Source organism: Fundulus heteroclitus, unplaced genomic scaffold (genome assembly GCF_011125445.2).
Source record: "Fundulus heteroclitus isolate FHET01 unplaced genomic scaffold, MU-UCD_Fhet_4.1 scaffold_61, whole genome shotgun sequence".
Lineage (NCBI taxonomy): Eukaryota > Metazoa > Chordata > Actinopteri > Cyprinodontiformes > Fundulidae > Fundulus > Fundulus heteroclitus.
The window spans coordinates 2,062,844-2,087,878 of NW_023397044.1; the positions used below are offsets into that span (position 1 = coordinate 2,062,844).

Genomic DNA, 25,035 nt, shown 5'->3' on the forward strand with positions numbered 1-25,035 from the left:
CTTGTGTTGTGTGGTTTTCATTCTAGGATAAAAGGGGTTATCTTTAATAACCCTATCAATCCCGTTCCAAGTGTTCTGTTGTGCTCTGACGCCCCAAGATGAGCCGTCCGGCTCTAATCACTCTGGATCCCGTTCCAGACGCTTCCCCGTGCTCAAGTTCCATTCCGACACTCCCTTGGTGTTACCAAGCCGGGCTGAGGACTCTTACCGGATCTTCCTGGTTCCTCCAGCTGTCTCCGGATCACCTCCCTCGCCACTGCTGCCCGGGCCCCTCACTGATTCCATCTGCCTGCCCATTGGCCGCTCAGTCACCTGCTGCCACCTCGAGAAGTCTCTCGCTGAGTCCATTTCTCCACTCCACTCCCCCCAGCTAGGTCTCAGTGCCCGGCGGTAAGCTCTCACCTCCACTCTCGCACCTTGCCCTCTAAGCATTGCCTAATTCTCTGCCTCTCGCCCGCAGATCACTCAAGCTCATTCCTGCGCCGCCTTACTGTGGGTTATCCACTACGTAATCTTCCTATGAACTGTGTCTCTAAATAAACATCCTAAACTGCTCTTTGTCTCCTGAGTGTGGTCTGCATGTGGGTTAAACACCTTAAAACCATGACACTTTCCAAATCTCAGTTGACCTAATGTAAAACTTTACAGTGAACTGATGTACACTTTGACCAACATAATTATTCATCAATGCAAGCAATGTTTTTCTGAGCTTCTAGTGTTTTTTTTAGTGTTTTTTTTATAGTGATAATACACTGAACAAAAATATAAACGCAACACCTTTGGTTTTGCTCCCGTTTTTTATAAGATGAACTCAAAGATCTAAAACTTTATCCACATAGACAATATCACCATTTCCCTTAAATATTGTTCATAAACCAGTCTAAATCTGTGATAGTGAGCACCCTGGCCCTGTTTATAAACCATGTAAACAGAGCCAGGGTTATAGAAAAATAATACATACAGAACTACATTGTAACAAGTTTGGTTCTGAATGCAAGAAAAAACAAAAGAACAACAAAAGACAATGCACACAGTCAGAGGTACAGCTATCGGCATTTTCAGAATTATTTATTTTTTTGTAAATATGGATGAAGGCTTTTGTTGTTTTTCAGCATTGTGAAACAACTCACCAGGAGCTCCATTCAGCTCAGCCTCAGACAGACTGTAATTTGGGATTCAGCTAATTTATGTTGATGTACAGAAGTTGGCAAATATGTGACAACTTCCTTTATCCATCCTGTCATGCACACGTGGAGGCCAGTTGGTTGGATTTTATGCCATTTACTGAAAGGGGTGGTCAACAACACACAAATAGCGCAGTGAGCTTCCCTACTGGTCCACTAGTCCCTCTGTGTACACAGCAGAGCACTGAACAGACTGTGTAATTTACAAATTCTTATTACAGTGAGTTTTAACAACATTCTTTTTGTGACATGTGATCGTACAGTAGTTTTGGTAATACATCTTTAAAATGAATTTAATACAATTTGGTCTTTTTTTTTACAAATGAAATAAATTAGAAAAATAAATACAGAGTGCAGTCAAAATTAATTATTAAATTACTTAACAGCATTCACTGGTGGTTCACAGAAAATAAAGCTAGCCATGTCTTGTTGTCATAGAAACAACTAACAAACTTACAGACTGGCAACATAACTGACAAACTGACAAGTACAACAGACAAACTGACAACACAAATTACTGACATTTAATGTAACATAATTACCTGAAAGGGGTGGTCAACAACACACAAATAGCGCAGTGAGCTTCCCTACTGGTCCACTAGTCACTCTGTGTACTGTAACCAAATTCCAAGTTAGCCTTTGAACATAAACACCAATACTACTCAGAAGAGAACCGGATTTGATGGCTTACCACAGCAGAGCGCTGAACAGACTGTGTGGAATTTTTGGTTTCCCTTCGCATTTATAGGCAACCAGTAGAGGGCGCCAAAAATCACCCGTCACAGGACAATTATGAAACATATTTTAGCAAGAATTTCATCTGTATATCAAATACCCGTTACATACACCCACCTGAAATTTTGCTTGATATGAAAAGTAATGCTTCAGACCAAACAAAACAAAAACAAACAAATAAAGTGGGTGTACTAAGGGAAAAGCAAAACAAAGTGTGCAACACTAGGAACAAAACTGGGTATACTTGTCAGTGCAAAACTCTCCAAAAAAAGAGTATGTAAAGAAAGGAGGCGATCACACTTCTAGCTAAACATAGACTCAAAAGTGCCCATTACACCTCTGAAATGTAAACACTGTTCCTGTGATCTTAAAAGTGCTACTCAAGCACTTCTATGATTAACCAGTGTGGACATCACTGTCTTCCATCACATCAGGTACATCTGGATGTAGACCACTTCCATGCATAGCAGCAGCATTCATGGTCCTCAGCACTCTCACAGGGAAAGAAGCTAACAGAGAGTAGCAGGTTTCTTTGGACAACTTCCTCTCTGCCCATTAGGACATCCTTAACTTATTAGGACATTGATATCCGGCTTGACCGATATGACCTCATGAGGGGTAGATTCCCACTTGTCTGCAACCTTGCGTTTCCCCGGCATTCCTCTGTTGGCGATCAGTACTCTGTCTCCAATGACAACAGGTGATCATTTGATCTTGCGGTTGTATAGCTTGGCATGGCGAGTCTGTTCCTTGAGACTGTTTTTCTGCACAATCTGAGTAGCCTTGTGCATATCCTTCTTTAGGTGAGAAACAAAGTCTGAGTAGTTGACAATAGTATAATTGGTGAGGGCATGTTGAAACATCACATCAACAGGTAGACAAGGGATCCTTCCAAACACCAGCTAGAATGGTGCAAACCCTGTTGTCTCATGCTCTGTGCAGTTATAGGAGAAGGTTAGTAGCTGCAGAATGTGTGGCCACTTTGCTTTTGGCTGAGGGGGGAGGGATCTGATCATGTTTCCCAGAGTCCTGTTGAATTGCTCTGCGACACCATTGCCCTTGGGGTGGTAAGGGGTTGTATGAGATTTCTGTACCCCAGCTATCTCTAGAAGCTCCTTGATTAGCTTGCTCTCAAAGTTGGCCCCTTGGTCAGAATGTATACGGCGAGGAAACCCATAAATGAGAAAGAAGTTGTTCCAGAGACGACAAATGATCAGTCACAACTAGAACATCCACAGACTTGTTCCCTTGCTCAGCAGTCCAAAAGTCTATGCAGACTAATTCTATAGGCTCAGTAGTGACTATGTTTTGGAGTGGCGCTCGGCTGTGCGGTTCCAATGTCTTCCCTATAATGCAGCGCTGACAGTGCCGAACATAGTTCATGACATCACGTCCCATGTCAGTCCAGAAAAAGCTTTGCCTCACCAGAGAAAAGGTATTGTGCTGACCTTGGTGGCCTGCTGCATCATGGAGACCATGGAGAATTTCTGCTTCATTGAGTCAGGTACTATGAACTGAAGGATTTTCTTGTTCATGTGAGGATCTTTCCTTACCTTGTAGAGCATGCCATTCTGTATGGTGAGTCTAGTGCAGTTTTTCAGCAGATTAATCATGCTCCAGGATTCATTAGTCGTTTCACGTTTGGTAAAACAGCTGAAGAGTTTTTTGAGGAGACTATAAATCATCCCAGGGTGAGCAGTAATGTTAATGTTACTATTTCTAATACCAAACTTAACTACACCCTTAGCCTTTCTCCTCAGATGCATAAGGCATGGGTGTGCTGGCATGATAGTCAACAGGATTATGAACCCTAGCACTATGAATTTCACCTGATGAGGGCATAAGACCATTAGGAGCAGGACTATCAACAGAAAAATGGGAGCAAGCATACCTCTTCCCCTACCGATACTAATGGGTGTGCTAAACCGAAAGTGGTTACTTTGATTAGACATTGTTCAAGAGTTTAACAAATGAAAAGATATTCAGAATCCAAAACACAATAGAAAATAAAATCACTAACTTGGAATAAACAAATAATAAACAAAATAAATCAAAACGATTTGTGTAGTATATTACTCTAATGGCACATAAAGGTTCTCAATGTACAGAAATCATATGTTTTCACTGCACTGTAATGCTACTGTTTCAGCTGTTAATATGAACCTATACACAATGTGAACTGATGTCTTCAAAAACCAATGTGGTAGACAGGACGGTCACAGGTTCGATGAGCTTGATTGAAGTCCAAGGTCACGGAACCAATGTGACAGCTTCCTTTACCCGTCCCGTCATGCACACGCGGAGGCCAGTTGGATTGGATTTTATGTTATTTATTGAAAGGGGTGGTCAACAACACACAAATAGTGCAGTGAGCTTCCCTACTGGTCCACTAGTCACTCTGGGTACTATAACAAAATTCCAAGTTAGCCTTTGAACATAACCACCAATACTACTTAGAAGAGAACTGGATTTGATGGCTTACAACAGCAGAAGGCTGAACAGACTGTGTGGAATTTTTGGTTTCCCTTCACATTTATAGGCAACCAGTAGGGGGCACCAAAAACCACCCATCACAGGACAATTATCAAACATATTTTTTCATAATTATGAAAGAATTTCATCTGTATATCCAATACCCGTTACATATAATTACCCAATTAAAAGGACACTATAAATTTATTTTCTGAAGGTTCAAAGTACTAGATACCATGTTTAAGATACATTAGGGCCATTGTGGATATGTACGATTTAAGATCAGATCAGAATTTACTGGAGATCCCACTAGGCACAATTGTTTCACCATGCTGTTTACAAAAAGGAACCTTTAATATCACAATTTACACATATTTCTCACTGAAGACAACGGTATGGAGATAATTTCCTGCCAAAACGTTGTAAGCAAAAAAATGTGTTGCACACAAATAAAACCTGTTTTGCACACAAAATGATATGTCTCACACACAAAAAATTGTTTTGCAAACTGTTCGCCAACCTTGCACTCAAAATATCATTTATAAGTTTTCCTCGAGTACAAAACGGTCTGTGCTTGCACAAAACAGCCTCTGCTCGAGTACGAAACAATCCCACCACCGCTGCGGTAAATTTGTGCCAAAAGTCACGTGATGCATTGAGTTGTTGTTCAGACTTCCCGACAGCAGGGGGCGCACCCAAAAAAAACTGAAACGCACCGGTTTGGCTGAGGAAGAGAGACGTGATAACACAGCTAACAGCATCAGCACCCCACAGGTAACTTTCAAAACTTTCCCGGTGAAAAAGTAACAGCTCACTGATAGATCATGTAAGATTTTAGTTAAAGGCCCTGTTTAGTTTTATCTCTGATCTAAAAATGCTGTGTAACGGACTTTTGAAAAATAATGTATTTAGACTATGATTTGATCTTTACTCTCCTTTCAGAATTAAACGTCTTTGGAGACGTGTGGTGCGCAGGAACTAACATACACAACAATGTGCTGCACTCAGGAGAGGACAACAATTCGCTTGACCTGTCAAACATGTTAGATAACTTCTGTTGTCACCATTTATTTGTCCCAAGACTACAACTAAGTTTTCACACCATCAGCAGTGGCTGAGATGACCATTCACTCAGAACTGAGGGGAATCTAACACTCTGTCAGTTATGGGAGATGGGAAGCATCCAGCATGCTGTGGTAGAACCAGAAATCACAGAGGTAAGAAGGATTTTTTTGTGCTGGCTATTATACAGTTTCTCACATTAATGCGTATATTTCAAACCAGAAATGAATTTATCTGATCATTTATCTGATCACTCCAATACAACAAAACATTGAGTACATCAGAGAGGTGGCACTGAAACTGGTTTCTTTGAAATCTGTTTATTATGGTCCTTCAAAATAATTAATGGATTTTGGAGTCATTTGCTTTTCCATCCTTAGCTTCATAAATTTAATTATATTCAGTAAGTTGTAGCAACAGAATCACGGCCTCTTTTTTATTCTCTATATATCTTTCTTGCAGGGACTCTGCCTGCCTCATATTGACTGGGACAACAGTGGACTGCTGGATGACCCACACTGTGGGATCACTATTTCTGAAACTGGCAATGTGTTGAGCCCTGAACAACTTGGTAGCACTGAGGGCAGCCATGGATGCACTGGGACATTCTGAATCGCACGGCTCAGAATATATATATATATATATATATATATATATATATATATATATATATATATATATGTTGCTACTCTCCAGTATGACCAACACTTTACGGGTTTAATCTTATTGTGGTTACCATTGTTGCAAAAGGTTTTTAAGTAGTAAAATCTAGCCAGGGAAATGTAACTAAGTTAGTGCATTCACTGAATAAAAGTGTAGAACTGCTGGGATTATGATGGTAAATGTGTATGGTACTGTATAAAAATTTTGAAAATGCTGAGGTTATTGGAAAAAAGGGCACATGGAGCTGTTAATAAACCTGAGGATGCAAACAGTGTGGGAAAATTAAACAGTCCTTTATTTTCCACATTGCATAATAAACATACCCTTTCATAAAGTCTTCATTTCCAATTCTTACCAATATCAATCAAAGTGAATACACCTTTCCACAAGGATTGCTTTTATTGTTGAAATCAAGACTGAAAGAACTCCATTAATTCTCCAGGTTTTTCCCAGTAAACAATCCATGTATTACCATAAAGCGGGCTGTATAAAACAAACTGGCTGATGAAATGGATGAAGCCAAAAACAGGACTATGAAAAACAATTTCTGCATGTAAGACTGTCAGGAAATTTAGAACCTCAAACCTGGCCTTTTTTTTCCAGCCTAAACGGCTCCACTAAGAGCTATGAAGGACATGCTGCAACAGTTAGTGATCAAAGTAGTTAATACTGGGAACTAAAACGGTTACATATTAAGTTATTTTTAAACAAGCTCAAATCATCTGCCATATGTTTAAAGATTACATAAAATTTTGAATTGTTCAAGTCTTGGTAGTCTTGTGATGGAAGTCGGCGTGTCTCCAAGCAGGTTGATGATCTGGTAGCCTTCCATCCAGCCCAGAACTTTGATGACCTTCACCTCATCAGTGGATGCTGGAAAACAGATATGTGTTATGGATATGTAAAGGATAATACTCCTCTTAAAGAAAAAAAAAATTACCAAGAGGAAAACAAACGTTTTAAGAAAATATCTGCCCATGTGGCCAATTCCAGCTGTGGTTTTTGCCATGGCCAAACCAATTTTATTAAGTGCACAACACATATTTGCAATTGGGCACAGATGACCTCATTTTTACTTTGAAGAAATTAAGGAGTTAGAAAGGTAGTGAGATATAATCTAGATCTGCTGCTATATGCTTTACTTGTAACATTCATATTTATGTTAGAAAACGCAATTTTTAATTAATTTCCTTACCAATTTTCAAATAATCAATATCCACTCGTTGCAATTATTTTAAATTGCTTAAGAATCCGTTTTGCACATAAGCATACATGCATTGGTTTAACAGTTTTAGGATAAATTATCATATCCAAACACCAATTTAGGTTTACACCAATAAGAACAACAGACAGTCAGTTGAAAACAACATAAAAACACATTATAATCTGTTAACAATGCATTTATCTGGGTATCCACTCAGGTACTATTTATTTGACAACAAAGTAAAGGGAGAAGCCAACCAGTGGGGTTACATTACAAAACAAAAGTTGTTTTAGCATGGCGTTCAACCTAAGGCTAGCTTTCATGTAATTTGCTCTAAAACGTAACATGGTCCCTTACTGTAACACAGCAGTACCTTTAACTGAAATCTTACATGTTCTATCTGCAAAGTGAGCTGATACTTTTTCACCGGGAAAGCTTTGAAAGTTACCTGTGGGGTGCTGATGCTGTTAGCTGCACTGAGCTATGATATCACGTCTCTCTTCCTCAGCCAAACCGGCGCGTTTCAGTTTCTTTCGGGTGCGCCCCCTGCTGTCGGGAAGTCTGAACAACAACAACAACAACTCTTAATGCATCACGTGACTTTTGGCACAAATTTACCGCAGCGGTGGTGGGATTGTTTCGTACTCGAGCAGAGGCAGTTTTGTACGAGCACAGACCGTTTTGTACCCGAGGAAAACTTATAAATGATATTTTGAGTGCAAGGTTGGCGAACAGTTTGCAAAACAATTTTTTGTGTGTGAAACATATCTTTTTGTGTGCAAAACAAGTTTTATTTGTGTGCAACACATTTTTTTGCTTACAACGTTTTGGCAAGAAATTATCTCCATACAACGGGGTCTTAGGGAGATAGTGTCTCTTAGTCTTGGTTGAAATGCGTTAAGTAATAGCCCAAACAGTTAAAAATGCCAATAGATGAACAATTGTGTTTTCAGTGTAATCTTATGTCATTTCTGGAGAAATGTATGGATATATTTGCCTTCGCATTTAGGATGAGTGATTTTAAACGAGAGCTGTCCTTTGGCTCTGTGCTCTTTAAAATTGCGTCACTCTGACGCCATCACAACAGGAAGCATGATAAACTGGGTAACAACGCTGGCGTAGGGGCAGAAGGAACCGTCGAAATGACCAATACATAAGTGTTAGAAAAACTGGTTACCTTCAGTCAGTGTCAATGGACGTGATCAAGGAACAACCTAACTCTTTCAGGAACCAATAAGCACTGAGAACTCTGCTCACCTCCGCCGACTGCGCACCTATGATGGAACGGGCGATGGAGCAGCTTAATGTACAGCTCAGTCGACTGACCCGCTCGCTCCGCCGGGCCAGAACCGTGGAACTTCCAGAAGGTAACATGGTTATTCCTACCGCGTGTTCCGTAAACATTGTTGTTGGTAATGAGCCGTGCCGAGGCTTGCTTAAGGTAATTTGTTTACGCCAGACCCCACCAATGTTCTTTATAGTGGAACCGAGTTACACACCAGTTCCCAAAAAAAGTCTCATTTATGAACAAGATCTCTGTACTGTACTGACCAATCGGGGATCAGACTTCAGTGACTCACTGTAGAAACTAGGTTAAAATGTTGTTTGTTTTCTTTGCTGGTAGCCAGAAAAAAGTCAGACTCATGATTTTGCTCTTAGAATTCTGTGAAAATCCAGCCGGTAAAATATGGAGGACCAATCATGCCATAATTCAAAATATATACGGAAATAAATGAATGATTAAAAAATAAATACAGGCCCAAAAAGTAGCAAAATGTCCATCTTTTTTGCTTTATTACTTGTCTTTTATTCAAACCACTCATTTTCAGTCATCTGGTTTTCTCGAACTCTTTATTTTTTCTGCATTTATTACAAGAGATTTTTTTCCTTACCCCTTTTTAATTTAAACCACCCATTTTCAATAATCCGTTTTTCTTGAACAATATATTTTCTCCTTGTGTATTTATGGGAAGTGTAGTTCCCCCACCTCGTTTTTATCTAACTACTCAAACTACTATTTTTCAATCAACAGTTTTTCTTGAACAGTATATTTTGTACTTGTGTATTTATTACAAGTGATTTTCTCTCCACCCTTCTTTATATTTAAACTACTTATTTTTCAATCATCCGTTTTTCTTGAACAATTTATTTTCTCCTTGTGCATTTACAACAAGGGATCCCCCCCCCCCAACCTTTTTTATTAACCCCCCCCCCCCCCTTTTCAGTCATCTATTTTTATTTCTCTTTATTTACTCTTTCTTAAGGAAGTGTTTTACTGCCGGACGTGATGAATACATTTAGGAGCAATATCTGCCCCTAAATACTGCTCATTGTCTTTTTCTAGACAAGAAAGCTAATTTCTCTTTATGACGAGATAGTTTTCTTGTTAAAACAAGATGATCTTTTCCTGGTTTTTATCCATTTTAATGAAGCTTAGGCGGAAGTTCATCCCTTCATCCCTTTCTCCACCTCATCTCCATCCCCTTTTCCACCATCGTAGCCAAGCTCCATCTGGCTTTTCCATGGTACTCTTTCAACCTCGTCCCTATCAGAGTGTAATTCCTCCCGGACTCTTACGGAATTCCCTGTCACATCTCAATCGGTCTGGCAGAAGACCGCCATCTTGAGCCTGGTTCTGCCAGAGGTTTCTTCCTAAAGGGGAGTTTTTCCTCTCCACTATCGCTTCATGCTTGCTCATCATGGACAGGTTCATGCAAACCTGTGTTATCCAAGCTGGACATCTATCTTTCCTGGCTCCTGACCGAAGCACTAGAATCAGGTCTCGCAGTCTACTGGACCTCACCAATACAGCTCAAGCAGATCGTCTCGCCAACCCGCGTCTATGGACTAAATCAACTTTGTCTATCTCCACTCCACCACCAGTTTCAGGCCTGGGGGGAAACATCCTTGTTCTCGTACACCTGCTTATGCTTATTAAAGTATAATACAGCGTTAATCATTCCAGCCGAGGTCTGAGCGCCAAAGTCTTAAAATTATTGTATCAATAAAATTCTTGTTATTGTCTTTTCTGTGAGTTTTTCAGATTGAATTACTTAACAGGCACTGTCCAAGCGGTCATTTTGACTCCTCCTTAGGAACCTCAATTACACTCAACAAAAATATAAACGGAACACGTTTGGTTTTGCTCCCATTTTTCATGATATGAACTCAAAGATCTAAAACTTTTTCCACATACACAATATCACCAGTTCCCTCAAATATTGTTCACACACTAGTCTAAATCTGTGATAGTGAGCACTTTACCTTTGCTGAGATAATCCATCCCACCTCACAGGTGTGCCATATCAAGATGCTGATTAGACACCATGATTAGTGCGCATGTGTGCCTTAGACTGCCCACAAGAAAAGGCCACTCTGAAAGGTGCAGTTTTATCACACAGCACAATGCCACAGATGTCGCAAGATTTGAGGGCGTGTGCAATTGGCATGCTGACAGCAGGAATGTCAACCAGAGCTGTTGCACGTGTATTGAATGTTCATTACTCTACCAGTGTTTCCTGCAGGAATTTGCTTAGGCGAGGCGGTGAGTTGGGGGGGGGGGGACTACGACAAGTTTTGCACGGACCGACTGGCGGTGCGGGGAGCGAGAGACGTGACGACAAGTTTTGCGCGGACCGACTGGCGGGGGATGGGAGACGCGACAACAAGTTTTTGCGTGGACCGACTGGCGGAGCGGAGGGGGGGACACGACAAGTTTTGCGCGGACCGAGGGGGGGGAGAGGAGGGGGAGGGGGCGTATCCATGTGTTTTTTTTCCTGCCATTCAGTATATGCACGCACGAAAGCAGCAACAAAAAAACGCGTGTTAACGTCAAATAAACGTGCAAGCATATGGAGTTAGTTTGTGTTTTTTTATTTTTCTTTTTTGGAATGTTGGCGAGGCGGCCACCTCGCCAAGACAGCGCTGCGGGAAACCCTGTCTACCATAAGCCGTCTCCAAAGGCGTTTCAGAGAATTTGGCAGTACATCCAACCAGCCTCACAACCGCAGACCTCATGTAACCACACCAGCCCAGGACTTCCACATCCGGCATTTTCACCTCCAAGATTGTCTGAAACCAGCCACTCGGACAGCTGCTGAAACAATCGGTTTACATAACCAATGAATTTCTGCACAAACTGTCAGAAACCATCTCAGGGAAGCTCATCTGCATGCTCGTTGTCCTCATCAGTGTCTCCCCCTGACTCCAGTTTGTCATCGTAACCGACTTGAGTGGGCAAATGCTCACATTCGCTGCCGTCTGGCACGTTGGAGAGGTGTTCTCTTCACGGATGAATTCTGGTTTATACTGTTCAGGGCAGATGACAGACAGCGTGTGTGGCATTGTGTGGGTGAGCGGTTTTCTGATGTCAATGTTGTGGATGGAGTGGCCCGTGGCGGCGGTGGGGTTATGGTATGGTCAGGCATCTGCTATGGACGAAGAACACAGGAGCATTTTATTGAATGAAATTTTGAATGCACTGAGATATTGTGACAATTCTTTTTTTCTTTTTTTCTTTTTTTTTAAACGTTTTCACAGTATCAAACATAAATAAACACAAACATAAACATACATGGGAGGCATGCCAATATTCACAGAACAAGGTTTTAAGTACAGAAATGTATCATTCATACAAAATCTGACCATAGGGGTTTTATGTACTCAGTCCATTTTGTCCAGATTTTGTAAAACATGTCCTTTTGCATCCTGAGGGAAAAAGACAACTTTTCCATGACATATATTTCGTGTATTATGTTGATCCAGTCCTCAATAGTTGGAGATTCCACTCTCAGCCACTTTCTGGTGATGGCCTTTTTACTTGCAATAAGTAACATACTGAGTAGTCTTTTATCAGTGTTATTCCAATTTGTCACAGGAACATCACCCAAATACAGTGTTTCAAATTTAAGGGGAATTTTAGTACCATATACATTATTAACATGTTCGCCTATCTGTGTCCAATAATTAATTATAACTTAACATTCCCAAAAAAATATGAAAGTGGTTGGTACCAGTGACCCCACATAGTCTCCAACATGCATCCCCACCACCTGGATGACGTTTCTGAATAGGCGTAATAAAGTAACTGATCATGTTCTTCCAACTGAACTCTCGCCATGTATCCGACCCTGTTATTGTCCACTGAAACTGACATTGGCCCAACTGTCAAGTAAGATAACCATATTTCCCTCCTTTTCCCACCTCTTCTTTAAACCTTCTGTGCTGACTTGTGTACATTGCTGAATGCCCTTATACAATCTAGAAATTATATTATTTTGAGAATGAGACCTGGTTAGAGTTAAGAATATCTGTAGGAAACCTAAATCTTTCTATTCATATACTGTTTTTAAATTTTTGTGGAAATAATGTCTAACCTGCAAATACCTGTAAAAATCATCTTGCCCTAAACCATATTTAGTCTGTAGGATCTCGAAACTCAAGAATGCCCCTTTGTGGATGAAGGAATAATAGGTTTTTAACCCCTTAAATAGCCATCTCTTAAACCGATCATCATATCTATTTGGCACAAACTCAGAGTTGTAGGCGCACCACCTCAAAATATTGGACAGTTCACCCAGTTTACACCTTTTAATGATTTCATTCCAGGAATTTAGCAGGAAATCATACATAAAGTCAGAAGTATACAGTGTGGTCTTCTGTAATTTAGTATCTGCCAATAGCGCCATGATAGGCACCTCTTTTGTAATGTTATGCCATAAGCTGGTTGAATATGCTTATTATTATTATTATTAATTATAATTTGGTATTATAATTTAAATAATAAATCATTCAACTCAAATTTCCGCTATAACAAATATAGTTCAAATGGTGGTGATGTTAGCTATAAGCTTGTAAGTATTTATACCACTAAAGCATTAGTTAATTTGCTGTTATGAACTCATTTATGCTGGAATAAATGATCAGGTCGGACTGTTAACCGACGAGGTTTATCCAGCAGGCTGTGAGAACCCCAATGTAACTGTAATTAGAGTTTAAATCCTTATTCCTTATCACCATCCAATGATATTGTCTCTGTATTAATATCAGATGTTAACTCCAAAGGAGGTTAGCTCTGAATTCTGAATACCCAGGCAACTGTGAATTGGACTGAACACAAAACGATGTCTATTCCGCAGTCGTTGGTTTTATTGAACCAAAAGCAATTCCCTGTTACAGTAATTCTCTGATTCAACAACTTTGGAATTCTTACTCATTACTAAACTAACATGCAAACTATATATATGTGGAAATAAAGAACAAAACAAAAATAAACAATGGATTAAAATGAGCGGTTAGCAGATCTTAACTCGCAGTTCAGATACACGTCACCCTCCCAAGATGGCTGCTACGATGACGTATGAGGGGAGGTCCTAATGACGTAAACACGCTTACGCTGATGGGATAATGCCTCGCTTCGAGAGGGCGCAGCTAACTGGGAGTTTAAAGCAAAGCCCGCGACTTGAGCTCGGACAAAGAGATTAAATTGATAAGAAGAAGCGAAAAGAGAGAGGGGGAGAAAGCAGGGAAAAAGATGAGAAGAAATGAAGCAGTAACCCACGGCGGGGTTCTTGATGGATCACAAATCAACACAGCAAAATCAATTGTAAAATGCATGCACATACAAAGAAAATGTTCAGCAAAATAATTCCAACTTCGTCGTGGAATAAAAGCATTAACCCACACCTAGAAAGTTCTAACGCCTGCCCAGGCACTTCTAAACACCCTGTTGGTGAGACAGAAATAAAAGGGGAAGCCCCGTTACTTTGAGGTGCCTCGGGGCTGGTCCGGAGCGCTCCGAGTAGTGGCTTTCTGGACACGCCTTGACGAGTGCAGTTGTCCGCAGGCTGCAGCGGGACGGGGAAGAAGCTCCTTCGTTTCTTCCTCCGGGTTCACAGTCGCTTTGTTGGCCAGACAAAGCGGGGTCCTCTTCGATCACTGGGAGATACGGCGTCTCTCAGTCTTTTGATCAGAGGGAATTTAAAAGTACTTATTTTAGTCGACCTCCTGTTATATAAAGCAGGGAATAACCGTTGCGTCTCAAACTCTCGGTCCAGCGAGGAACTCGAACACGTGGCGTGGGATTACCGCAACGGAAACAGCTGTGTGTGTCTTCTCGGGTTGGCTAAAAGCCAGGGAAGAAGAAAGATTGTCGTGTGTGATCGGCTTTTATAGCCATCACCATAGCAACCTTATCTTGATCGGCGGCCATTTTGCCGTGTTGCGTGATGGGAGTTGGTGGCCATTTTGACCACATGAGTTGGTGGCCATTTTGACCACATTGCATCATGGGTAACGCAGTCCGTTACGTCCCGAATTGATGCCGTTTTCTGTCACGTCTGAACTGGCACAACAGTAATATCAACTTCTATATCCTTCCATCCTGCAGAATAGGTTGGCGAACTCAAACAGATTAAGGGTCTAAGCTGGACAGTATAGTAATACTCCTTAAGACAAGGAAGGCCCATTTCCCCTTTCTCTTTAATTAATTGGAGTGTTTTGTATTTAACCCTGGCTCTTTTATGTTGCCATATGTATTTCACCAGCATCCTGTCCCAATCATCAAAATATTTCTGAGGTATTTTAATTGGTAAACACTGAAAAAGGTAGAGCATACGAGGGAGAATGTTCATTCTAATTGATTACACTCGTGAGTATAAATTTAAGAAGGGGACAGTGTTCCACCTCTGTAAATCAGATTTTACCTCTGAGGTTAAGGATCTGTAGTTAGCATCAACCAATTTAGATAAATCCTTTGTCAGAACTACCTCAAATATTTATTGTGTTCTGAGTCCCAGTTCCATTTGTACATGTTCTTAATTCTAATGGATGGATTAAAATTCAGACGTAATTTCTGGGTTTTATTAACATTAATTTTATATCCTGAGAGTGATCCGTATTCCTCTAGTACTGTCATTAGTCTGGGAGTGTCTGATTCGGCTGTGTTAAGAACATCAACACGTCATCGGCGAATAGGGCCAGTTTTTGTTCCCCTGCTGTCATTCTAACCTCACTAATATCAGATCTTTGTAATATCCACTGCCCTAGAGCCTAGAGGTTCTACAAATAAGGCGAAGAGTAGAGAGGCGCCACAGACCTGTCGGGATCCTTGCTGTAGAGTAAAACTGTTAGCCAGATCCCCATTTACTTTTATCTTTGCTGTAGGTTTGCCGTACAGTGCGGAAAAAGTATCAACTATATTTGAATGGAAGCCAAATTTTGATAAAACTTTTTATATAGAAAAGCTCACCGTACCGGATCATAGGCTTTTTCAGCGTCTAAACTCAAAATCAGAGTTTCCAATTTATGCTGGCTAACATGCTTCATAATATGCAGTGTTTTTCGAATATTGTCTTGGGTTTGCCTTTGTCTAATAAAGCCTGTCTGGTCTTTGTTAATGAGGTCTGGCAGTATTATTTCCAATCTTTTAGATAAAATGGAGGTGAACAATTTATAATCAATATTTAACACACTAATTGGCCGATAATTACCACACTCTAATTTATCTCTATTCTCCTTTGGAATTATAGAAATGATGGCCTCATTCCACGAAGAAGGAATCACCTTTCTCTCCATTACCCAGTTAAATGCTCTCAGTAATGTCGGTACCAGTTCCTCCTGCATACTTTTATACCACCCCGAATCGTAACCGTCTGCGCCGGGGGATTTACCTGTTTTTATTCTTTTTTTTTTAAACTTTATTTTTATTTAGTTTTAACAAGTAGATATACAAATACAGAACACTGCAAAACAAGAGGGCTAGGGCAGGTGACATTCACCAATACCGATATAAAATATTACATTTCCATAACTATTACAAAGTATTAAGTCCAGAATCAGGAACCAAAGAACCAAAAATATGTGATCAGGTAAGAAACCCCATTTTCTCGCTCAGGTGGTGCAGAGTCCCACAAATCACTGTTCATCGCCTCTGACAATAGAGCATTCCCAACGTTTCCAGAGTTTTTCTCCTTTCTCCTTTTTAAGTCGTATTGCAAATGTCAACATCTCCATGTCGTGAATCATATTTATAATATTCACCAGGAGTTTCAAAGAGGGGGGGCCTGGTTGAAGCCAACACTTAGTGACCGCTTTCTTGCTGGCGACCATAATTATATTCAGCAGGTATGTATCCCCTTTGCTAAGTCCCTCAGGGAGCATTCCAAGATACAGAACAGTGAATGACAAGTCCAGATTTATACCCAAAACTTTATATATTAGGCGATGTACATCCTTCCAAAAAGTCTGTAACTCCGTACAGTCCCAAAAAACATGGTAGTGGCCTACCGCAGTCACATCGCACCCCCTCCAGCACGGAAGCTGTAACCCGCCCATCTGAGATCTCTGCTTCGGCGTGATGAAAAATCGGGTTAGATTCTTCCACGTGAAATCGCGCCATATCAGAGAATTTGTGGTCGACAGGGAGCCCCTCCAAATTTGCATCCATGCCTCTGACGTAATTATCATGTCTGCTTCCTTTTCCCATCGCTCTTTTATATAGTCTGTTGAGTTTTTATTCATGGATCTTAAATTTCTATAACATTTGCCCGTAATTCCTCTTATACTTTTACCAGCATATGAATCAATAAAAAGTTGTATTATGCCTGGAATTGTCTCCAAGTCAGAAATTTTCATTTCCTTTCTTAGGAAACTACGGACCTGTAAGTAGCGATAAAAGTCCTCTCTACTCACCTCATAGGTCTGGCATAGCTCCTCAAATTTCATTAATACCCCGTCTTTAACTATAGTGCAGAATGCGGTGACTCCCTGTCTTGCCCACCTTCTATATTTATGATCTATCGATGCTGGGAGGAAATGCGGGTGATACGCAGGCCAACTCAACAGCCCTATCTGTCTGTGAAGATTAAACTTTCTGACCAACCCTGCCCATACCTTCAAGGAGAAGCTTAGGCACAGATTTTGCAACTGATATACCTGGGACAATCCGTCCAGACAGCCCAGTACTGACTGTGCAGGGAAGTTCAGCAAGGAGAGTTCAATGTCTTTCCATTTAGCCTCATAGGCCGGGCTACACCAGCGTACCAGGGGTCCACACTGGGCCGACATGTAATAATCCGCCAGGTGGGGTAGACCCATACCCCCCCCATCCCTAGGCAGCTGCAGGGTCGAGTATCTCACTCTTGGCCTTTTATTGTTCCAAATAAACCTTGAGAGGTGTTTATCCCATTCCCTAAATTGTTTTACTGGGACCTCCACAGGGAGTGCGTGAAATATATACAGTATTCTCGGGAGGACATTTATCTTTATTGCACGGATTCTGTTACCAATGTCTAGGGGAAGCAGGCTCCATCTGGCCAGGTCCTCATATATTTTCTTATTTATGCATTTGTAATTAACGTCATATAATTGAGTTAAATCTTTTGTTAATATGATCCCCAAGTATTCCACTTGTGATTGATTCCAATTAAATTGGTAGCTATTTATTAACCGTTTCGATGGGCTAAAATTGAAAGTCAAAATTTTAGTTTTTTGCATATTAAGTTTATATCCGGAAAGTTTGCCGTATGATTCCAGAATATCCATGAGCACTGGAGTACCAGATTCAGGGCTTTTAATTATTACTAAAAGATCATCCGCATATAGACATATCTTGCTCTCCACACTCCCTATCGTCACCCCCTCCAAACCAGACTCCTCCCTAACAACCTGAGCTAGTGGTTCAATAAAAAGATTAAAAAGTAATGGACTTAAGGGGCAACCCTGTCTACATCCTCGTTGTAGTGTTATTTGATTTGAGAGACTTCCGTTAATTTTGATTCTTGCTTTTGGTGAAGAATATATAGTTTTTATGCAGCGAATGAATCCCTCACCAAATCCAAATCTCTTCATTACCTCAAACAAAAATTCCCACCCTACAGTGTCATACGCCTTCTCGGCATCTAAGCTGAAAAGGACTGCACTTGATTTTTCTTTGATTATGTGGTCAATAACATGAATGGCCCTCCTTATACAATCATGCGTTTGTCTATTACCAATAAAACCTGTCTGATCCTCATCTATCAAAAAAGGCATCAGGGTACTTAATCTCTTAGCTAGTATTGCAGCATATAGTTTATAGTCTATATTTAACACACTAATTGGTCTATATCCTTTTGGGTCCGTTCTGTCCTTCCCCACCTTTGGTATGACTGAAATAAAAGCCTCTTGCCATGACGGTGGGAGAGAGCCCCCTCCCAGAGTGTAATTAAAGGAGGCCTTCAATAGTGGGGCAACAGAATCCTTCATAGCCTTATACCACTCAGGAGGAAACCCATCACAGCCTGGTGATTTGCCGGTCTTAAGATGTGATATCCCCCAGTCAACTTCCCCAGCTGATATTTCTGCCATCAACTTGTCATTTTGGTCTTTTCCTAAAGATGGGAGATCCAATGAGTTAAGGAATTTTTGAGTTATTTGATTATCCATTTTGTCCGGCTGTGTATATAGGGATGCATAATACCCTTCAAATACGTTCTGAATTTCATCAAGTTTATTCGATATATTGTTAGTCCTTGGGTTTCGAATCTTATAAATCGTGTTTTCCGCTTGTTGCTTCCTAAGCCTCCACGACAGCACCTTAGCAGCTCTAGGTCCTGCATCATAATATCTTTGTCTCATATATTTAAGTTTTTTTTCTATTTCTTCACTTAAAATTTTGTGGATCTCCTGTTTAATAGGCCTCATGTCCTCCAGTAAGGATGGGCTCTTATTAATCGAATGCTGCTGCTCCAATCTTTTCAGGTTTTCCTGCAAGTCTGTTAACTTCTTCATTCTACTCTTCTTCAAATTCGAACATTTTGCAATTATTTTACCCCTCATATATGCCTTAGCCGCATCCCACAGAATTGCAGGGCTAACTGTACCGTTGTCATTGAATTCTAAATACCTTTTAAATTCTTCTGTCATTTCAGTTTTGAATGCAGCGTTATTTAGTAAGCTTGTGTTAAGCCTCCATAGAGTATTTTTAGCATGCCTAATCAAATTAATTTTCATACTTAGACCAGAATGATCAGAGATGTCTCTTTGGCCTATTATACAATCTTTTACTCTGTGAAGGTCTCTATTAAACATAAAAAAATAGTCAATTCTTGTATGCACATTATGCCTAGCAGAGTAAAAAGTAAATTCCCGGTCATGTTTTTGCAAATATCTCCATACATCTATAAGTCCCAATTCTTGAATAAGTTTTTTAAATTGCTTTTCTAAGTGAGTCCTTCTTCGTTCTCTGCTAGTTGTATCCATCTTTGGATTTAGGAGTAAGTTAAAATCTCCTGCACATATACATGTGCCACTTGCTTCCGTGGCCACAAGACTAAGTACTTCCTTAAAAAAATCCACCTCACTACCAGGAGGTGCATATATATTACAAAAAGTGACCTCTTCCTGTTCCAACCTCCCCTTCACCAACACAAATCTTCCCTCTTTATCTATGTGTTCTGAAATAAGATCAAATCTGATATTGTTGGATATTAGAATAGCCACCCCTCTTTTTTTCCCCGATCTGTGGGAAGCAAAATATGTCTTTCTATAACCCAATTTCTTAAGTTTCTCATGTTCATCATTAGATAAATGTGTCTCCTGTAAAAAGCCAATACCCACCTGCTCTCGCTTAAGCTTTGAAATAATCTTACTTCTTTTTATGGGATTCTTTATACCATTCACATTCAAAGTCAATACATTATGGGACATATCCTCCAGACATCAACATGTTTTTACCCACCTGTAAACCAACACTCCCAGCCCTCAGAACACACAACAACCAAAAATACTTGGAAAGAAAACTTAACATAACAATGAACAGGTCTTCCCAAATAAGAGGAACCCTTATCCCTCCTGTTGTAGGGGAAACTGCCACTACGTGGGGCCCCTACTTAGTTGCCTACTTAAAGAAAGGAAACTGAAAAAGCTAATCTAAGAGTCACCTGCATCGATCCTTCATCATCCTGGGAGGGAGTCATAGTCCCCACCATATTCCTGTGCAGAACCGAACACCCAGAGCTTTTAAGTAGTACTGATCAGCCAGCCCGAGGGGCTAGCTGTTGGGCGGCCGAGGTTTCCTCGGTAGGGAGAAGAAAAAAGATTACTCATCAACAACGACGTCCTCTCCGCCCGGTCGCTGGAAAGCCCTCAGCTTTTCCCGTGCATTCTCTCGCAGGCCCGGCGCGCTCCCTCCGCGTCGCGGTCCAACCACATCCACCGGTAGAAGGTTGTTGATCATCTCCGCCGTGATAACTTTAGGTCTGTTTGCGCACACCGGTCCCACTGTAAATCCGCGTCTCCGCAGGTCCAGGGCTGCCTCCTCCGCGCTGTTGTAGATGGTCATGCCGGAGTCGAAGTGCACACGCATTTTAGTCAGCGGGGTTTGGAACCGAATAGCATTTTCCTTGAGCGCCTTCTTAACTGGAGCATATTCTCTCCTCTTCAGCTGTATACTTTCGGCATAATCATGGTCGAAGAATATGCGTTTTTCCTGTATATGTATAGGCTTTCTCCACGCCGCGCGGAGGACTTGTTCTTTAACATTAAATTTCAGGAAGCGAACCACCGTGGATCTAGGTGGGGCACCAACCGGGGGCTGCGCGCTCAACGCTCTGTGGGCTCTCTCTATCCCCAGGCTCTTCTCGCTGCCTAAATCCAAGCCGTCCCCGAGTTCAGTTTTAAGCATGTTTTCCACGTACCTCAGCATCGAGGTACCCTCCGCATTTTCAGGAATGCCGTATATCCGCAGATTATTCCGGCGTGAGCGCCCTTCCAAATCCGTAACTTTCTCCCGGAGCAATTTCTGTTCACTCAGCAACTGGACAATAGCATCTCTCACTCCACAGTCCCATCTCTCTTCCTTCGCCATGCCTTTCTCAATCTCTCCAAGGCGCTTAGCTAGCTCCTCTGTCTTGTTGATAGCGGTGCTAACCTGTTGATTTATTTCAGACGTCATTTCGTTCAAGAGGTCTTTCATTTCTTCTTTCACGCTCATTTTCACTTGCGCTAACTCCTTTCTCAGTTCTAATTTGAGGTCTCGCATGCCGTCCGCCACTACTTCACCCACCACCTGCCTCAGTGAGCTAATTGTAACAGGCAAGGTCTCATCCGCCATCTTCTCTCCTTCTTCGACCGGATGGGTTCCGCAAACTTTGCTTTCATGTCGTGCTTCTGGATTCCGAGACTGGACTCGTCCCTTCTTGCTTTTATCCCCGCTCATTCTTCTTGAGAAAAAGTAACTTTTGACGAGTCAGTACCTTGAATTAGGGGGTCTTTTGTAGCTATCGATGCAGAGCCTCTGTTTTATGCTGCCTACCTGGTCGCCATTACCCGGAAGTCCCCTGTTTTTATTCTTTTAATAGCTGATAAAACCTCCTCTTCAGTAATTTTGGATATCAATCTTTCATTTTGAGCGTCAGTGACCCTTGGTAGATTTAGTAAAGACACAAAAGTATCAATTTGGTTAGCCTCACCTAATTGCGGCTGGGAATATAATTTCTGATAGTACTCCTTAAACACTGTTTTATTTTCTCCGGGTCGGTTTCTATTTGATTTGTCAATGGATTTCTAATTTTGTGTATTGTCGTTTCTGCTTGCTGTTTTCTTAACCTGTAAGAGAGTGGTTTCAATGCTTTCCCCCCTGTATCATAGTACTGCTGCTTTGTAAAAAGCAGCTTCTTTTGGATTTCTTGTGTGTTTATTTCATTAATGTCATTCCTTACTTCTGCTATTTTTGTTTTGATTGTATCCTGTAATGATTTGGAATGCTCTTTCTGTAGCCTCATAAGTTTATCTTCTAGATCCATCAGTTTCTGACTTTTAAGTTTCTTTACCGTGGCAGAAATGGCTATTATTTTACCTCGGATTACTGCTTTTAAAGCATCCCACAATACAGTTGGTGATACCTCTTCATTGTCATTAAACTCTAGGTACGATCTAATTTCAATTTTCAGTTTTTCCTTAATTACACTGTCTTTTAAAATATTTGCATTTAACCTCCAAAGAGTAGATCTTGTCTTATTAAACAACTGGAGTAATAGATAAACGGGGTTGTGATCTGAGAGTGTACTAGCGCCGACATCGCAGTTAATCGCTCTAAAAATATTGTTTTTAAACATAAAGAAATAGTCAATGCGAGAGTACACATTATGAGCAGAGGAGTAATATGTATAGTCTCGACTTGTAGGATTAATTTCCCTCCATACGTCAACAATTCCCAATTCTTTCATTAAGATATTCATTCTTCTACTAATATTTTTGGCATCAGATTTCCCATTGGATGAATCGATTTTTGGGTGTAACTTAATGTTGAAGTCCCCCCCCACACATTACAATACCTTGACATTTTGTAGTCATAATGACAAAGACATGTTTGTAAACTGACCAGTCACTTCCTGGAGGTACGTAAACATTGCGAAGACTTACTAGAACACCATGGATTTTTCCGATTATCATAACATATCTCCCTTCACTATCCTTGTATTCAGATATATATTCAAAATCTACCGCACTGGACAACAAAACCGCCACCCCCTTTCACCTACCAGAGCTTTGGGAAGAGAAATAGACTGTTTTAAATCCCATTTTATTTAATTTAACATGTTCGATATCATCAAGATGTGATTCCTGGATGAATGCTATCTGGACTTTTTAACTGAGACAACATTTTCCAACATTTGATTGGATTGAGTACACCATTTATGTTAAGTGAAACAAATCTTATCGGCCTGTCTTGCATCTTAAATATATAAAGAAGTGAACAACTTAATAAACAATGTGGCAAGTTCCCCTTCTCCGCACACAACAGCAGAGGATGAACAAATAATAGGTAAAACACCCAAACAAAACATACTATTAACTAACATATAATGACAGAACACAAAATGTGACTCCCTATGCAGGGGTCTGATCTATAGACCCTAATTACCCTGATGGGCGCTAAAACGCAAACCCTTCTCCTATTTCGGTGACGATGGTGCTTAGTGGCTACAACCGTATATTGAAGTTAACCCTCAAAACCCCTGTAAGAAAGTTCACAGCTTACTCACCCACTCTCCTTTTAGCATTGTCCATATTTAGAGCGGTAGTTAACTGCAAGAAAGAAAATTAAGATAAACCAAGGCCCAAATCCTCACTCTACAGAAGCACCTGGTGAAGGCCTTCTGAATGTGCGGAACTTCTCCTTGTAACTCGCATCTTTCACAGGATCACGCATGCTCCTGCTTGTGGGTCGGTCCGTCCATGAGGGACTCCGGTGCTTTTGTAGTTTTAACAGTGTATCCTTTCCTCCTCCGGTCATCCACCGCATCTGCTGCAGAGTCATACACTTTGATCTCGTCTGTGTATTTTACCCGCAGCCTAGCAGGAAATAGGGTCTGGAACTGAACTTGATTATCTTTCAAAACCTTGTGGACCCCAACATATTCTCTTCGTTTATTAATAATGCGCAATGGGTAGTCGTGGTCCAGGTTTATGTGTTTGTCCATCCATTTAAACCCCTTTATCTGCCAAGCTTTGCGGAGCAGAGAGTCTTTGGACTTAAAACTCCTGAACTTCACTATGATAGAGCGTGAAGGTGCCCCCGCTGGTGGCTGTGGCCCGAGGGACCGGTGCGCCCTCTTGATATGAAGATCCGGCACCTCCTCCTCGGATAACTGTAGACCCTCACGTAGTAGCTTTTCTACGAATGATGCTGTTTTATGAAATGTTTATTTCAGGATTGGGAGAGATCGGCAAACACAAATAAGGACTCATACACTGTTTCTGTTAGAATATAAGGCACACATTTATTATTATTCCCCACAGAATACAGCACATCAAAACAACTAGCTCTTCACACACGCAAAGTAGCAAGCAATAAAGCAACAAGCTTTCAAACAAACGTGACGCTCAACAGATTCTCAGAATCAGCTCTTACCATTGACACGAATTGGGAGCCCTCAGTCCTAGGTTAAGATCAGCGTTCACGATGCCGGTATCCACACACAAACTCACGGCAGACTCACCGGGCTGAGGGCAGTCTCCTCTTTATATACTTGTAAACAAAGAGTCAGATGTGGAGCGAGAGTGGCCATCTCTCACTCAACAGCTGCCCTGCCTCCCTAAGCATGTTTCCCAAAACATCAACCGTTCCCAGCACCTCAGCAGTGTGCGAAGCAAAATAATATTGCATACAACAAATCAAACAAAATAAGAATACAGAATCAGTCTTTCCCACAACACATTGTCATAGGTTCCCACCACAAGTTAAAACAAGTTATAGCACAATAACACATGTGGTTCTTAGTTTTATGTGCGCAACATAACAGGCACGAGCATGTATGTTGCTCTTAGTTTAAAACTAACCAGTTTTTCCCAAAATACATAGTCAAAGAACAAAAATAACTCTTTAATATATATCATTCCACCCCTTGGTCTTTGACAAAACCTAATTTTGGAAAAACCATCCCCAAGGTCTATTTTCATCAGCAAAGTTATCCTTTCCGTCCCACACCACTTTTTGATTATAACCTTCAAACATTACATGAGGTTAACACTATAATAACAATGATAAGCAAAAGCAAAGGAGGTACTACATAGTTTCGAGCAGAAACAGACATTCCATTAAAAATGTCCCACCAATGATGTGCAGATGATTGCTCTATTAACTTAGCCGCATGCAGAACCTGTCCTTGGGCCATCAATGTAGACATCTTTAAGGTGGAAATGTTGGACCTGTGTGATTTAACTAAGCAATTT

General features: G+C 40.9%; 1 protein-coding gene across 9 annotated transcripts in view; it reads left to right on the forward strand.

Moving 5' to 3' along the window:
• Window positions 1-1,795: 1,795 nt before the first annotated feature.
• The window catches only part of hace1 (HECT domain and ankyrin repeat containing E3 ubiquitin protein ligase 1), a 122,131-nt gene continuing 98,891 nt past the window's right edge, over window positions 1,796-25,035 (forward strand). For all 9 annotated transcript variants that reach the window (XR_004929943.1, XM_021313781.2, XM_021313782.2 and 6 more), the window contains exons 1-2: window positions 1,796-3,423; window positions 8,548-8,687. Coding sequence is in view for 8 of the 9 variants with exons in the window: in XM_021313781.2 (XP_021169456.2) it covers window positions 8,597-8,687 (91 nt within the window). In the remaining variant the exon portion in view is untranslated. The remainder of the gene's footprint in view (window positions 3,424-8,547; window positions 8,688-25,035) is intronic.